Here is an 18,275-nt window from a genome sequence, read left to right as displayed (position 1 = left end):
TCATGACGTAGGGGATCCACAGCTAGATCAATGAGTATCAGCCAATTAAACAACCATCATTTAAATTCACAGAATCCTGAAATGATCGTACATTATGGGATTTTTTTCATTATTGAACAAAAATTATTGACCTCTTCATTATAGACACAATTATTGTACAAATATGATAATTATCATACATCTGGCAACACTGAACACAAGCCTCTGCTTTTAAACAAAAAAAATCTGTATTATTCTAGCTTCATGCATTCTTTTATCAACACTAAAATGTGGGTTTCATAAAAAAGCATTTTTTTGAACAAAAAGCTGATAAAAGCACTTTTTTTTTCTTTTTTAACAAGCAATGCTTTTATCGCTTGTTCCTTTTTCTTTTTGCCTGTGTTTTGATCTGGAGATTCAGGACTCTTTCAGAAGATGTGTAATAGTGCCCCCTACTGTATAACAGTAAATACACAGAAAGAATGAAAATCCTGTCAATGGCGGAGAAGCATTGTCTCATAAATGACGGAAAATTCCTTTTAAAAACTTTTTTTTTAGTGTTTTCCAATATTTCTGTGTTTGAGAGCAGTGTCAAAAACACTTCCTTAAATGTACTTTCATTTATTTTATAGAAATTAACATTTTTAATCTTTATGAGGCTATTTTTATTCTTTTTTCTTTTCAAACCCATTCTAATCAAGTCTAGAATATTATATATTGAAATGCATCAGATGTTTCTGTATATCAAGTCAAGAAAACAAATCAGTTTGGTGGCTTTTTTTGCCCTACTTCGATATCTGGGGCTTCTCGTGACATCACACCAGACTGGTTAATTTCAACTAGGTAGCATGCGACCATCTGGCCAAATATCATGTATGTCAATTTTAAACTTTAATATAAATGTAGAGATATTGTACAGGTCTCAATATGTGCATATGAGTGTGTGAATCAGTGTATGAATGTGTGTGTACGCTCTTGGCATAATCCCGTTCAGGAAACAGGTATTCTGGGCTGCTGGCTTCTATTTATTCACACAGACACTCAAAGGCCGTCGTAAGCCTCCATTAAGACAGGAATGGAATGTATTGAGACCTGTCTACACACACACACACACACACACACACACACACACACGGACATGCGCTTGCAAATTTCCATGGAGCAGGTCCCTGCATTGGCGTAGGCAAAAGCTTCTCTGCTGCTACTTTTAGAACGCTTAAATATTCCAGTGTAAAAACACATTAGCATGACTACACTGATGCAGGCCGCCGTAGTAACACAAACACACACATGCGCACACTGATAATACACTCACACAGTGTTAAACACAGAACATGTATGTGAGCCTACAGTCCCATTTTAAGACACCAGAGCATAGTACTCTAATATTTATCTGTTATCACACACACATATACACACACAGGTGTGTGTCCATTCATAGATCGGGCTCTCGCTGTCTCAAATCCCCCAGATTCCAGGGTCTGATCCGGGTCTCAGCGGGACATTAAAGTTTTTTCCGTTCTGGAATTTTGGGAAAATTATATTCATGTTCTGCAGAGATAGCGTCAGCATTCCGAGCGCTCTGATTGGCTGTCGTTCTCTCTCTCTGTTCTGAGAGCAATTGAGGGATGTAGAGCGAGTGGAAAGTTAGCAGCAGTGGACGGCTGGGAGATGAAAGGGTGGCTAAAGCCGGGATGGAGGGGTTGACAGAGCTGCAGAGAGAGAGAGAGAGGGCTGATATCTCTTTATCCCTGGCGTCTGGTGCACGGCTCTTTGTTCTGGACGCATGTCTGTGTGTGAGGAATGGCTCAATGGCACCACACCCTGAGATGATAAATAATAGAGTATATTTATTGCACTGTAAACAATATCTGTGTCTAGTCAAATGAAATTCAACATGATATGAAGATTAAATAAGCAAATTAAACGCATGCATTAACATGCATTTTATGTGATTAGATCGTATTGAAAACCATATTGAGAATACTGATATTTAATTTAATACAATAAATAACTTAGTCAGCATTAACATTTAGATGAATATTTACATGTATTCAAGCTTTCTATAGCAATTTACAAAATCAAAAGGTGACATAATGCATATTTACATTTTAATGCAGTTGTTTATGTGATATGCTTATTAATTAATCAATTTAAACACAATTAATGACATTTATCATATATACATTTGGCATTAACATGCATTTTATGCGATTTTAGATCATATTGACAACAATATTAAACATGTTTAATGCCATTAAATTGATTTAACACAATAAGCAACTAAAAGCATTAGTATTTTGATAAATATTTACATGTATTCAAGCTTTCTATAGTAATTTACAAAATCAAAAAGTGATTTTTCAACATTATTAAATATATTTTATGCCATAAAATTGATTTAATACAATTAATGCATTTCGTTGATTTCACTACATGCATGCATACATATATGACTACTTGCATTTAATGTGTCATATTTGACCACATTTCACAAATTTCAACATTATTAAATATATTTTATATGCCATAAAATTGATTTAATGCATTTAATTTGAGATGTGAAGATATTTACTTGTCAATTTAAGCACAATTTGTTGCATACATGAATGGAATTCTGTTGAACAGCACATTAAAAGACGTTTGCATTTTAAAAATCTGCTAAAGCATTATTAAATGTTTTTAATTGATTCAACACAATTAATGTATTTAGTTAATTTGATAAATGCATATTTAGATGTACATTTAGATGCATTAATACTTAGATGAAAGCTTCCCTAAGCAATTTATTAAATAAACAACCTCAAATTTTTGTCTGATGTTATTGGTAATATTTGAATTTCCATGTTCATTTGTGCAGCCCAAAATAAGCCGATGTTTAAAAGGATGCTTCCAAGTTTCTCTTCCCTGTACATATAACACTGATCTGTTGATCTCTGCATCAGCTTTATGTGAGAATATTAAAATGATTTGGATGTAATTGAATTAATTTAGTGTGATTTGATCTCATTTAGTAGTGTGTGTGTTTGCAGTGTTGTCATGGTTACGGATCTGGGCTCGCAGCCCAAAGGTTACAGATTGAACCCTGGCATGGGTTTGATCCATGAACCGGAGATTTACAGAGATCCTGTATCCATTGTGCTCTTGAGCGGTGCACTTAACCTCGAGCTGCTCCAACGGGACGTCTGTGCCATGATGCTGCTGTACGTCCCTTCGGATGAAAGCATCTGCTGAATGACTAGTGCCAGTAGTAAGATGCTTACCACGAATACGGGATGTTTGGGATGCCACGAGGATGTGCTCATCGTAGGATGCATTTCTCCCTGGTGTGCTGTAGTAAATATTTGTGTGCGTGCACGCGCATGTGTGTGTGTGTGTGTGTTTTTGGGGCAGATCGCTGCTCGAGGATGCAGGAATGTGCCATAGATATGTGCAGTTGTTCTTGTAAGGCTGATCCGACGTTCTCCATGAATGAAAACCTCTGTAGCTGCCACTCACATGTTTAGGAATTGTGGACTGTGGACTGTTGACTGATGACAGTTGTCTTAAAGGATTAGTTCACTTTCAAATGAAAATTAGCCCAAGCTTTACTCACCCTCAAGCCATCTTAGGTGTATATGACTTTCTTCTTTCTGATGAACACAATCGGAGATATATTAATAAATGTCCTGACACATCCAAAATTTATAATGGCACTGAATGGGACCAATGTGTATGAAGCTTAAAGGTGCCCTAGGACCAGTTTTTACAAGATGTAATATAAGTCTAAGGTGTCCCCTGAATGTGTCTGTGAAGTTTCAGCTCAAAATTTTTTTTTTTATTCATTTTTTTTAACTAACTATTTTGGGGCATCATTAACTATGCACCGATTCAGGCTACGGCCCCTTTAAATCGCGCGCTCCCCGCCCCCGAGCTCTCGACTATAATACAGTGCATTTACAAAGTTCACACAGCTAATATAACCCTCAAATGGATCTTTACAAGATGTTCGTCATGCATGCTGCATGCATGCGTCGGATCATGTGAGTATAGTATTTATTTGGATGTTTACATTTGATTCAGAATGAGTTTGATAGTGCTCCGTGGCTGAAGCTAACATTACACACTGTTGGAGAGATTTATAAAGAATGAAATTGTGTTTATGAATTATACAGACTGCAAGTGTTTAAAAATGAAAATAGTGACGGCTCTTGTCTCAGCGAATACAGTAATAAACGATGGTAACTTTAGCCACATTTAACAGTACATTAGCAACATGCTAACGAAACATTTAGAAAGACAATTTACAAATATCACTAAAAATATCATGATATCATGGATCATGTCAGTTATTATTGCTCCATCTGCCATTTTTCACTATTGTTCTTGCTTGCTTACCTAGTCTGATTATTCGGCTGTGCAGATCCAGAAGTTAATACTGCCTGCCCTTGTGTAATGCCTTGAACATGGGCTGGCATATGCAAATATTGGGGGCGTACATATTAATGATCCCGACTGTTACATAACAGTCAGTGTTATATTGAGATTTGCATGTTTTTTGAGTTCTTTTAAACAAATGAGATTTATATAAGAAGGAGGAAACAATGGAGTTTGAGACTCACTGTATGTCTTTTCCATGTATTGAACTCTTGTTATTCAACTATGCAAAGGTAAATTCAATTTTTGATTCTAGGACACCTTTAAGAAAGTGCATCCATGCATGATAAACGTACTCCACGCGGCTCAAGGGGGACAATAAAGACCTTTTGAAGTAAAGCGATGCGTTTGTGTAAGAAAATATCCATATTTAACACGTTATGAAGTAAAATATCTAGCTTCCGCCAGACCTCCTTCCATATTCAGCTTACGAAAAAAGTGCAACTTGCGTCGCATCAGTTACACTTTTTCCGTAAGTTGAATAGGGAAGGCTTGGGATGTAGTGTAAGTGTTTTGAACTGCAAGAGTTTTACACTTTCTTCATGAGTTGAAAATGGATGACGGTCTGGTGAAAGCTAGATATTTTACTTCATAACTTGTTAAATATGGATTTTTAAATTTATTTTTTTTACACAAACGCATCGCTTCACTTCAGAAGGCCTTTATTAACCCCCAGGAGCCGTGTGGAGTACTGTGGAGTACTGGATCTGTTCACTGTCATTATAAAGCTCAGATGCATCAGGATATTTATGAATATAACTCCGATTATGTTCATCAGAAAGAAGAAAGTCTTATACACCTAGGATGGCTTGAGGGTGAGTAAATCTTGGGGTAATTTTCATTTTAAAGTGAACTAATCCTTTGTAATGTAATTTAAATATGTCAGTCCTGCTATTTATTCACCATTTAAATCTTTACTAAAACTAAACTGAAATGGAAAACCAAAATAAATAAATAAAACTAGGGAAATTTTCAGAGCTGTTGAAACACAAATGTTCTCTCACATGCTCAGTCACTGTCTTTTTCATTAGCGCAGTACTCATTGAGGTCATGGAGCGCGCTCTGAGTTTCAGTTACAGACAGACGGCCAGTAAAGGAGAGAGAGACTGATGCTCTGGTGATGCAACTTTAGACCTGTGCGTTTCCCACAGAGCTCCCCTCAGCTTTCTTACACACACACACACACACACACTGGAAAGGTTTGAGGTGGCGCCCCGACCCCTTTATTTATTAGCTCTGCTGAGCTGTGGAGTCTGTGGTATTTTCTTCCGAAATGCCATGCATGTGTGAGTGCATTTGCGTCCGTGTCTGTGTGTGTTTACGCGCTCAGGCTTCAGGTATTCAGCAGGTTTGGGTTTTAGATCACTTCAGCAACCATGACGCAGAAACAAACAGCACCGGAGAAAAGATTAACTAAGAGATATCTATTTTTTTCTGTATTTATTTAAATATACTTGATTTTAAATTATTTTTCATTTCTGATTATTACTTCTTAAAGGTTCCATTTTTTTGTAGTTTAAAATACTTTTTCCTTTCACAGCTTAACTCTTTCCTGGCCAGCATTTTGGATCATTTTCCCCAAAATTTTATGTCCTCCAGAATATTTTATTGCATGAATATACTGTATGATTCTGCAGAATATCAAAAGAAAAAATAGAGCCTCTGTTTCTAAACAACAACATTTTATTCTAGCTTTATGCATTCTTTTTTTTATCAACGCTTGCGTAGTTTTGATTTTATATGCTGCTTATTGTTTGATGATCCCGTTATTTTACATTTGCATAAGCAATACTTCTATCGCCTTTTTCTGCTGCTTCTTTGCCTGTGTTTTGATCCATAGATTCAGTACTCTTTCAGAAGATTATTTTTGCAATTTTGCAATTTTAATTGGTGACGAAAGTGGTGCAGAAGTTACACAGGCATAATGCATGATTTTCTGCTGAGTTGTTTGCAGTTAGAATCAGGGGGAGGGACATTCCCAATCAGAGCTTTTGATTGGACAAAAATCAGTGTAGTCCAGGATGAGTCATCAATATATTTGGTTGTTTCCCAGAAGAACATATATTTTAAATGTGAATATGTTCTAAAAAAAATTTACATTTGATTAAAGCCACAAAATTCTAATTTTGGTTCCATCATGTTTCTAATATTTTCTTTTTATTTGCACAATCAAGATAAAGGCGGCAATAACGATCAAAAAGAAAAGTCATATTGTTGAGTTAGTCGTCATTTCTTGCTGATAATTCGGCTCAGACACTGTGGTTTGTTGTTGTGCACATCTGCGTTTACGTGACTGTTTTTGTGTCTGACTGCGGCACGTAAACAAACCAAATACCGTGGGAATGGAGAGGTGTGAATCAGAGCGTCTCTCTCTCTCTCTCTCTCTCTCTCTTTTACTCGGGCTCTCGGTCTGTCTCCATGTCTGGCTCCCGACTCCAAACCAAAATGAGTTTTCCTCTTGTGTCAGCAAATAATCGGAGATCGTTCCTAACCCTGTGCGCGGAACATGATAGAGAGCCTATCAGACACGCACGTATGCTGGCTAAAGCAAACACGTCAAAGAAAACAAACAAGTAAACACACCACCACTTGAGTTTATTTAGGTATTTATGTCCTTTTACTACAGCTTCTTTAGTGTGTCGCATGAGGCTGCTTTTCATCTAGATTATTTTTCCTCGTGTCTTTTTGTGGCTGCATCAAAATATTCTAATATTTTACGATTACAGCTACAGAACTTCAGGATATGAATTGGAATTATTTCAGATTAAACCTTCTAATACTTCACTCTTTGAAACAAAAGTTTCAACGGGGTTCTATTTAGAACTCTAGAGTTCTTGACTCAAAAAAGGGTTCTATATAAGGAGAAATGCCTTAAATGATTACTTTTCTCTTTAACGTGTTATTTCAATTTTTTCTAGTGATTAAAGAATGTTTGCGAGCTGTTTTTTTTAAATTATTATTATTCATTAAACTTATTAATAAATGTTAATTTCCAACATACTTTGGGTTCATTTTAATCGAGCAACACAATAATTTTTAAACAATAGTTGAGTTTAATAAAACTAACTCAAACATTTAACCCAACCGCTGGGTTAAAACAGCCCAATTGCTGATTTTGTCCATTTTCAACCCAACTTGGGTTGTTTTTAACTTTTAACCCAGTATTTTTTAGAGTGAACCTTGTAATAGAATGATGTTACTCCTGCTTTAGATTTATACACTGAACAGAACAGAGCTGTGATGCATTGTCTATAATACCTGGAAAGAGCTGATCGTTAGCATTCCTTATCCTCAAGGATAGATTATCAATCAGTTTGTGATTTCTGTTGCTTCCAATAATAATTATTTCATCAAATTGAACTTAAGTTTGAATAGCGGCCATTGGATCCAGATGGTGTAGGTGCAGCATCCACCAGTAGGGGCGACCTGGACCATCATAACCTGCTCAATACCCAACTCCACTTATCCAGTTCTTCTTTTGCTGTCATTTTTTTTTTTATATCTACTCCTTCCTTCTTTTTTATCTCATTTTTTCATTTTGATGTCAGCAGAAAGTTCAGCACACACACACTTCACAATTACACCAGCATGATCATCCAGAGTAATGTTTGATGTCTGATGGCTCATTTAATACTAATGAAGGAAAATAAACAGAGAGATCCGTGAGAAAGAGAACATGTAAAAGTGACCTAAACTGATTTTTGTGGTCTTGGCTGTCCGCTGGACCGGTCACAGTCATTGTTTTGAGAAAAGACATTCAATATGGAGACCCACACCCATAATAAAGCAAAAAAACTGATTGGAAATGTAGATAGGGGCCGTTGTGCAGCAGTCAGTAAATCAGTGGTGTCTGACGGACCCACCGCCGCGGCTGGCATCGGTCTGCATGCGAATGACTTCATCATGCAGATGACAGCATGTCTTCTAGCCCCATTACCCTGATTTGAGGTGGCTACACTGCAGAGATTTATGGGTAGCATTCAGTCGCTCCCCACAGTAACCACAAGCCGTGGTAGATGGTGCTAGCCACACCCATCAGCAGACACACACACGCTCGACGACACGCTCATGAGCTTTCAGAGCGTCTGTGTCGCTCACTGTGACTCACTTTACGGTCATGTTAATTGTCCGGTGACACTGAACACTGATCTGCGGTTCTTTCACTCGGCCTGTTTCCACAGCATTCTCACCCAGATGAAGCTTTTATTGCTCCAAGGCTTCTTATGGTCTCGAAAAACTGTAAAAAAAATCAGGAAATTTTATTTTTATTTATTTATTTTTATTTGTTTTTATTTTAATCACACGTTTTTTTATGGTCTTAAAAATTATATAAAATATATCAGGGAATTTTTATTTTATTTTAATTTTTTGTTTGTTTTTTATGCAATACAGATACGTAAACAGATGTTTCCACAGCACCTTTACCCAGATGAATCTTTTATTGCTCCGAGACTTCTCATGGTTTTGAAAAACTGTAAAACATATTAGGGAATTTTCATTTTATTTAATTTTATATTATTTTATTTTTATTTATTTTTATTTATATTTTAATTACAGGCTTTGCATGGTCTTGGAAAAACTATAAAATATATCAGGGAATTTTTATTTTATTTTATTTTATTATTTATTTATTTATTTTTAATTGTTTTTATTTTAATTACAGGCTTTGCATGGTCTTGAAAAACTATAAAATATATCAGGAATTTTTGTTTTATTTGTATTTATTTATTTTTAAGCTATTATTTTAATTACAGGCTTTGCATGGTCTTAAAAAAATATAAAATATATCAGGGAATTTTTTATTTTATTTTAATCATTATTTTTATGCAATACAGATACGTAAACAGATGTTTCCACAGCATCCTTACACAGATGAATCTTTTATTGCTCCGAGGCTTCTCATGGTCTTGAAAAACTGTAAAACATATTAGGGATTTTTTTTTAAATGTATTTATTTATTTATTTATGTATTTATTTTTTCTTTTTTAATTACAAAAACTGTAAAATATATCAGGGAATTTTTATTTAATTTAATGTAATTTTATTTTAATTTATTTATTTTAAATTATTTTTTTATTTTAATTACAGGCTTTGCATGGTCTTAAAAATATATAAAATACATCAGGGAAATTTTTTGTTTTTTAATTATTATTTTTATGCAATACAGATACGTAAACAGATGTTTCCACAGAATCCTTACCCAGATGAATCTTTTATTCTCATGGTCTTGAAAAACTGTAAAACATAATAGGGATATTTTATTTTATTTTTTTTATTAATTTTTTAATTTTATTTTGTTTTATTTTTAATTTTCTTTTTAATTACAGGCTTTGCTTGGCCTTGAACACTGTAAAGTATATCAGGGAATTTTTAATCTTATTTTGTTATTATTTTTATGCAATACAGATTTTCTGTGAAACATATTAGGGAAATTTTATTTTATTTTATTTTATTTTTTATTTTTATTTTCAAAGGGATAGTTTACCCAAAACTGAAAATCAGCATCATTCACTCACCCTCATGTCATTCCAAGTCTGTATGATTTACTTTTTTCCCCTGCAGAACATAAAAGGGGAGAATTTGAAAACTTTTTCCTTGCAATTACAATGAACGAGACTGAAGCATTAAAGCTTTGGGGAAAAAAGACACAATAAAAGAAGTCCATATGACTTATTTTAAGTAAATAATGGCAAACATTTTGGTCTGTTTTGCAGAAAAGTATGGTTTCATAAGACTTTGAATATAGCTCACAACTCCTGGTAGTTAATTAAGGACATTATGTAGAAATATGGTCCATTTCTCTCTTGATTTTGGAATGATTTCGATATCGTGACTGAAGCAGATTTTCCCCCCTTCATTCGTGTCGTTTGAATTAATTGGATCACATGCCAAAAAATACATTCAGTTTTTGGGTCTTTTTAATTGATTTAATTATTTTGGAGAGAAAAGAGGAATAGAACTTCGGCACAGCTTTTTGACTTTTTTGGGGGGTCTTTTTACATTGAAAAATTGCTCAACAAATAATCAAACACTCCTATTTCTTATCGGACATATTAGTTAGTTTTCTTGAATTAAAATCTTAGTTTTCTAATCAAAATCACGCTTACATTTGTCTCCAAAACTCATAAGCAGAAGCTTCTAGATCAAAAGGCTTTTTAAGATACATAAATCCAGTCACATGTTTCCAAACTTTTCACTGCTTACTGTATATGTTTTATAGTCTAAAATAAACAGAAATGCAGTGAGAAATATGGAAGAACAATTAAAAAAGTTCTTATGTTTTGGAGAGCCGTTTCTATTATAATTAGCGCACAGCCATGCGTGCAGACGGGAGCTACGCTGCGGATCATTATGGCAAACGAACAGAGAGAGAGACACTTTTAGATTTTCCATTTCATATAATGTGCTGCAAATGTTTCCAATTTTCCATTTCATACTAGAACAACCTCATTTAGTTAAAGTGGGTGTGAATATGTGTCTGCCAGAGACGGGAAGCTACAGTATCAGGCTCTGACTTTGGAGGGTTTTAAGTTAAACGCTTTTAAAAGACAGAACGGGAGTCTCCCAGCGTGTGTTTATGTTCATATATTCATCATTAGTTTCATTAACCTTCTCTTTTGAATGACGTATGCCCAGCCAGTGTCCCAAATCCCTGCATGGCATTATGGGAGCTCTTGGATTGGTTGAGACCCTGCTACCATGGCAACCTCAGCAGGCATCTCTTCTGGAGTTCTGCCCCTCCTATAGACACACGACACACAGAAGTGAGCGTTTTGTGTGTGGGCTGTTTGTGTTTTAGGTATTGACCAAACCTGACTAGAAACTAGATGGATTTGCCATGTAAACATGACTTTGTCTCTCAGAATAACTTTTATAGTGTATACATTTGTGAGTAATATAATAACATTTTGTAGTATTGTTTCACATGGTTGTTGAAATTGAAAAAGTGATTGAAATGTTTCTGTATGGAGTTTAGAAAGCGGGATCTGTTTAAATCTAAATGATAAATTATAATAGTAATTTGAAATCATTTTAAATTTAAACAAATTTTGAATTTAATCATTTTAGCACAAAAATTCTACTTTGTGTGTTTAAAATGATTAAAAAAAAATTGCAGTGTTTTTAATGATGCAATCATGAAGTATCTGTAGTTATTGTTTCTACACATTCTAAAAACATCATTGTTGTAATTAGGATATTTTTATGATTATATTTTAATGAATCAAATTTTCACTAATATTAAACACTGAAAAACTGTCAATAATATCAATATAAAGTATATAAAAAGTACTGAAAAAATGTTAAAGAGGAAATATTAAGTGTATTTGGTAACACTTTACAATAAGGTCTCATTTGTTACCATTAGTTAATGCATTAGTTAACATGAACTAACTATGAGCAAAATATTGTTACAGCATTTATGATCCTTTGTTAATATTAGTTAATAAAAAATACAATTGTTCATTGTTTGTTCTTTTTAGTTCATAGTGAATTAACTATGTGAACAGATACAAATATTAAAATATATTATTATTTTATCAAATATTTAAAATGTAATACATATATATACTGTATATATGTATACATGTACTATATAATATATTCATTACATTTTAAATATTTTACAAAATATATTTCATTTAAAACTAAAAATAATATTAAAATATATTATTATTTTATAAAATATTAAAATACAATGTATACAATATATTTACACTACCATTAAAAAACATTACTATTTTTAATGTTTTTGAACGAAGTCTCTTATGCTCATTAAGGCTCCATTTATTTCATTATAAATACAGAAAAAAACTAAAATATTGTGAAATATTATTACAATTTAAAATTATGGTTTTCTATTTTAATATACTATAAAATATAATTTATTTCTGTGATCAAAGCTGAATTTTCATCAGCATCATTACTCAAGTCTTCAGTGTCACATGATCCTTCAGAAATCATTCTAATATGCTGATTTATTATCAATGTTGGAAACAGTTGTGCTGCTTAATATAATTTTATAACCTGTGATACTTTTTTCAGGATTCTTTGATGAATAAAAAGTAAAAAAAAAAAAAAAAAATCAGCATTTATTTAAAATAGAAATCTTTTGTAACAATATACACTGCAGTTCAAAAGTTTGGGGTCAGTAATTTTTTTTTTCTTTCTTTTTTTTTTGAAAGAAATTAATACTTTTATTCAGCACGGATGTGTTAAATTGATAAAAAGTGATAGTAAAGATTTATATTGTTAGAAAATATTTATATTTGGAATAAATGCTGTTCTTTTTAACCTTTTATTCATCAATGAGTCCTGAAAAAAGTATCACATGCTTCCAAAAAAATATTAAGCAACACAATTGTTTTCAACATTGATAATAACTGAGCATCAAATCAGCATATTAGAATGATTTCTGAAGGATCATGTGACACTGAAGACTGGAGTAATGATGCTGAAAATTCAGCTTTGATCACAGAAATAAATTATATTTTAAAATATATTAAAATAGAAAACCATAATTTTAAATTATAATAATATTTCAGAATATTGTTGTTTTTATTATGAAATAAATATAGCCTTAATAAGCATAAGATACTTTGTTCAAAAACATTAAAAATAGAAATGTTTCCAAACTTCTGACTGGTTGTGTGTGTGTGTGTGTGTTTATATTTATATTTATATTATATTTTAATTATTTTATAAAATAATGATATATTTCAATTTTATATTTTTTGTTGTTTGTAGTGTAGTCAGATACTTTATCAAAGGTATTTACACTCACAATAAACCAAACAAAAGCCGCTCAAATAATCATGCACAACTGCTTCCTCATCCTAAGCCATTTTTACATTTTAATTGCATTCGATCAGCTGCTCATCTAGAAGCCTCTGAAAGAATATTTGACGAGCTGTTAATGATGCACTTTAACTAAATCAATGAGAGAAGAGAAAGAAACCAAACAAAAGAGAAACAGAATCACATAAACGGATAAATGAGTGAATCAGGAGCCGATGTGAATGAATGAATGAATATTTCATACCTGCTCTTCTGTGCCTCTACATTAATGAAATGCCAAATAGAAATGAATATTACATGCAGGAAAAGTGACAGATGAATTTTTAGCTCATTTCAAATGGAAAAGAAAACTAGCTTCTGAATCATTAAAGACTAGAATCTAACAGCACCTGCTCACTAATGAGTAAAAATTATGTGAAATGTGACACTATGCAATTTTGCTCCACAATTATATGGTGCAACTTTCTATCAAACACTAAGTGTGACGTGCCACTGGCCTTTCCTTTAACTTTTATTGTGGCAGCAATTAGTATTCAGCAGCGTTTAGAACACCCCCTCTCTCTCTTTCTCTTTCTCTCTGTTTACTGCACAGTTAGTGAAGCTTATCGCCTGGCAACCACAATTAAAGTACACCAAGTCAGCAGTAGCAAAGAAACGGGCTGTGATAAAAAAACTAGAACACCTCCAGCAGAGAGAGAGAGAGAGAGAGAGAGAGAGAGATAGACAGACACCAGCGCTTGTGTTTTAGTTGCTCTGTACCTGAAGAGCCTCAAATGAAGGAAGAGAAAGCGAGTGCGACAGGTGAAACTGGAACTGCACAGGTATGTGAGCACTGGAATGTCTGAAGTGTGTGTGTGTGTGTGTGTGTGTGTTTAGTAGTTTTGTTTAACGACTTTAGATTACCTGTCGCACACTAATCACACTTGATGCTGTCTCGTGTGATGTTCTCAGTGAGAAGTTCTAATTTCATGGTTACCCTTTTATCACAGCATTCGTTTGCTCTGATGAATGTCTGATTTCTCTGGTTTGAGGGTACTGAAGTGTCAAATTACATTGAAGATGATGTTCTGTGATTTCATTCACAAGTACCGTCACTGTGATTGAGCTCACGCGTCAGAGAAACAGGTGGAAACGCAGTGTGAGTGGAAGAAATGCATCAGCATCAGAGGTTTACAGGTGTTTAAATAACTTTGTGTTATTGAAGGTTTAAAATCATACTTTAGATGTTATAATTCGGTGTGTTTTTGTCTCTGAGACTCACACAGGTAAAGGTCAGAATCACAGCGGTGATCGTCCTGTCTCCAGCTGTTACCTTTGAAGCATCCATACACACACCTTTTCAAATGTCACCACATCTGTCTGTCTGTCTGTTGAGCTGATTTTGCATGTGCTGTTCTCTCTTTCTGAGTGTATTTTTATACTCTTTTAAGTTCTTCATAATATTGATGCCGTAAATCGGCATCGTTTGTTTGTCTTTGTTTTTGTTTTTGTTTTGATAATGGTCTATAATCTATCCATCTTCTTGGATGATTTGAGAATAGAGAAAGTTGCCATATCTATCTATCTATCTATCTATCTATCTATCTATCTATCTATCTATCTATCTATCTATCTATCTATCTATCTATCTATCTATCCATCCATCCATCCATCCATCCATCCATCCATCCATCCATCCATCCATCCATCCATCCATCCATCCATCCATCCATCCATCCATCCATCCATCCATCCATCTGTCGTTCCATTCATCCATCCATCCGTGTATCCATGGATTTTCTAAGATGATTTGAGAATAGATAAAGTTGCCATATCCATCCATCCATCCATCCATCCATCCATCCATCCATCCATCCATCCATCTGTCGTTCCATTCATCCATCCATCCATCCATCCATCCATCCATCCATCTGTCGTTCCATTCATCCATCCATCCGTGTATCCATGGATTTTCTAAGATGATTTGAGAATAGATAAAGTTGCCATATCCATCCATCCATCCATCCATCCATCTGTCGTTCCATTCATCCATCCATCCATCCATCTGTCGTACCATTCATCCATCCATCCATCTGTCGTTCCATTCATCTATCCATTCATCCATCCATCCATCCATCCATCCATGGATTTTCTAAGATGATTTGAGAATAGATAAAGTTGCCATATCCATCCATCCATCCATCCATCCATCCATCCATCCATCCATCCATCCATCCATCCATCCATCCATCCATCCATCCATCCATCCATCCATCCATCCATCCATCCATCCATCCATCCATCCATCGTAAAATGTTTTAAATAATTAAAGGATTAGTCACTTTTAAATAAGATTTTTCCTGATAATTTACTCACCCTCATGTCATCCAAGATGTTCATGTCTTTCTTTCGTCAGCTGAAAAGAAATTAAGGTTTTTGATGAAAACATTCCAGGATTTTTCTCCTTCAAAACGCTTACGCTTTTTGAAGAATGTGGAAACAGGAAGTACGTTCAATGCGATATTTTGTGTTTATAAAGCATATACAGTTGTATTTTTTTCGAAAATGGACGATTGTTTCTCTAGATAAGAGTCTTATTCCTCGTCTGGTATCGTTTAAAGCCCTTTGAAGCTGCACTGAAACTGACATTTTGACCTTCAACTGTTTGGGCTCCATTGAAGTCCACTATAAGGAGAATAATCCTGGAATGTTTTCATCATAAACCTTCATTTCTTTTCGACTGAAGAAAGAAAGACATGAACATCTTGGATGACATGAGGGTGAGTAAATTATCAGGAAAAGTTTATTTAAAAGTGGACTAATCCTTGAATTATTCAAATCATTTTACAATAATAGATAGATATTTGTTTATTGTATCCATACATTATTGTATGCAACAAAAACCCTGTCAGGGTGCTGGAGACCATCTAACTGTATATATCACAGCTACTTTTCAAATCAATCAATAAATTGTCAGGAAGAGTTTAGATTGATTATTTGAGATGAAAGTGTGTGGAGCGATACATGAGTCATGAAACTAGCACAGATTTGTAGGAAATTGGTGGGTCAACAGTGAGTTTGGTGTCATTATACGAAACATTTGACCACAGAATGTTGCAATTAATGAATCAGAATCAAGAATTCTAAGTGTAATAATTATGCTTTGAGATGAGTATCTCTGTAAATTGGTTGTTTGTGTGTGTTTCAGAGTCTGGGCTCCATCGACAGGAAGGGCACGCGGCAGAGAAGGTAAGACTCATCTGTTCTCATTCTGGTGAAGCCAGGGTTAAACAAGTGATTAAAATAACTTCATAATGAATCAGTCCAGTCACTGGGAAAGTGTTTGACATTAATTGGGCCTAGTGACCCACAGAACACAGACATAATCTAGTTTTAGACTAAATGTAATTTAGAGTAAGCATTTATAATGCCAACCTGACTGTGATTACTACATTTGTGTGTGTGTGTGTGTTTACTTTGGGGACAAAATTGTCACCGAAAATCGGCAATTCATATAATTTTAGTTTGTTTTCATTTTTAAAAAGCCTACATTTTATATTAGGGTCATAGTTATTTTAATTAGCTTTAATTAAATAAAAAGACATTAATATATCCATGCATGTAACTCCTAAAAAAATGTACTTAAGAGTAATTAGCAGATACGTTTACACATGTATGCGGTCTTGGTGTGTTGTCAGGTGGTTTGTTGCTTTAGGTTCAATAGCGTTCAATAACTTGAATGATAGTCAATGAAGAAAGTAGTGATTAAAAGTCAAAAGCTTAATGATTGAGTGCAGATGACGCTTCACAAGTCAATAAAAATGAACAGAAATGAATGCATTAAAGATTATGTTACTACAGTATGGGCAAGATTTATGATAGTACTGTAGGTCTATAGTGTTCTGGATATGTTAATGCAGTAAATTGCTTGTGTAATCTTGTAAGTATACTGTAGGTTACGAATCATTGCAGTTGCATCTCAACATTATGAGTCTTCATTGGCTCTTTAATGTTTTAGTGCTCCTAACATGTTAAACTGACTCGGGATTGTCTTGTTATTGAGGACCTGTGTCTTTCTGAGTCTATGAATCAAGAAACTGTCTCACAATGTGGCGTAGGAGAGCCTTCCTATCAACAAGAACACTATGTTACCTTGGTTACTGGATTGAAAATGGCAGATTTCCTATATCTGTCACTAATGGCTGACTAATGAGAACTGAACCGCTAATCGGATCTGATCTAAGGATGAGGGCGAGATGAAGTCTTGTTTTTCCTCTCTGGGAAGGTTTAATAAAGCTGCTTTGTGAGGTTTCTCACCCTAAATCTGTGATAACAGATGTAGTGTTGGTTTCATTGTCTTAACTGGTATGTTGTGAAGGTCATTATTTGGTTGTGTGTGTTTCTGGTCGCAGGTAAACGGCTCTAATAATGTGTCCTAAGTTGAAAGGAAGTGTTCTTGCTGAAAATGAAATGCTTTGTAAAACAAGAAAATCAAAATGAATTTCACTAAATCTAAATTCACACTGACAGCAACTTTATGTTTTTAAAAGAAGTCTCTTCTGCTCACCAAGCTTGCATTAATTTGACCACAAATGCAGTAAAAAAAAATTATATTATTACATTATAAAACAACTCTTTTCTATGTGAATATATTTTAAAATATAATTTATTTCTGTGATCAAAGCTGCATTTTCAGTATCATTACTCCAGTCTTCAGTGTCACATGATCCTTCAGAAATCATTCTTGTATGATTTTTTGCTGCTCGAGAAACATAATTCTGATTATTATCAATGTTGTGCTGCTTCATAGTTTTGTAGATACTGTAATATATTGTTGTTTTCAGGATTGTTTGATGAATAGAACGTTAAAGAAGTACATTTATTCGGAATATAATTTTTTTGTAACATTATAAATGTATTTAATGTTAGTTTTGATCAATTTAATGCATCCTTGCTCAATGTAAGTATTCATTTCTTTCAAAAAACAAAAAATCCCAAACTGATCCCAAACTTCAAGTTGTCTCATGAATTTAATATAAAAGACTTGAATATAAAAGGTCAATATAAACTATAAAAGGTAATTTTTTGGCTTGAAATTTATGCAG

The 18,275-nt window shown here is 33.9% G+C and overlaps 1 protein-coding gene across 2 annotated transcripts in view; it reads left to right on the top strand.

Annotated features, from left to right (window-relative positions):
• The window catches only part of ankfn1b (ankyrin repeat and fibronectin type III domain containing 1b), a 93,794-nt gene that overhangs the window by 37,965 nt on the left and 37,554 nt on the right, over positions 1-18,275 (top strand). For both annotated transcript variants that reach the window (XM_067377611.1, XM_067377609.1), the window contains exon 5: positions 16,379-16,419. In XM_067377611.1, the coding sequence (XP_067233712.1) occupies positions 16,379-16,419 (41 nt within the window). The remainder of the gene's footprint in view (positions 1-16,378; positions 16,420-18,275) is intronic.

Source organism: Chanodichthys erythropterus, chromosome 23 (assembly GCF_024489055.1).
Source record: "Chanodichthys erythropterus isolate Z2021 chromosome 23, ASM2448905v1, whole genome shotgun sequence".
Lineage (NCBI taxonomy): Eukaryota > Metazoa > Chordata > Actinopteri > Cypriniformes > Xenocyprididae > Chanodichthys > Chanodichthys erythropterus.
This window is presented reverse-complemented; position numbering and strand designations above follow the sequence as displayed.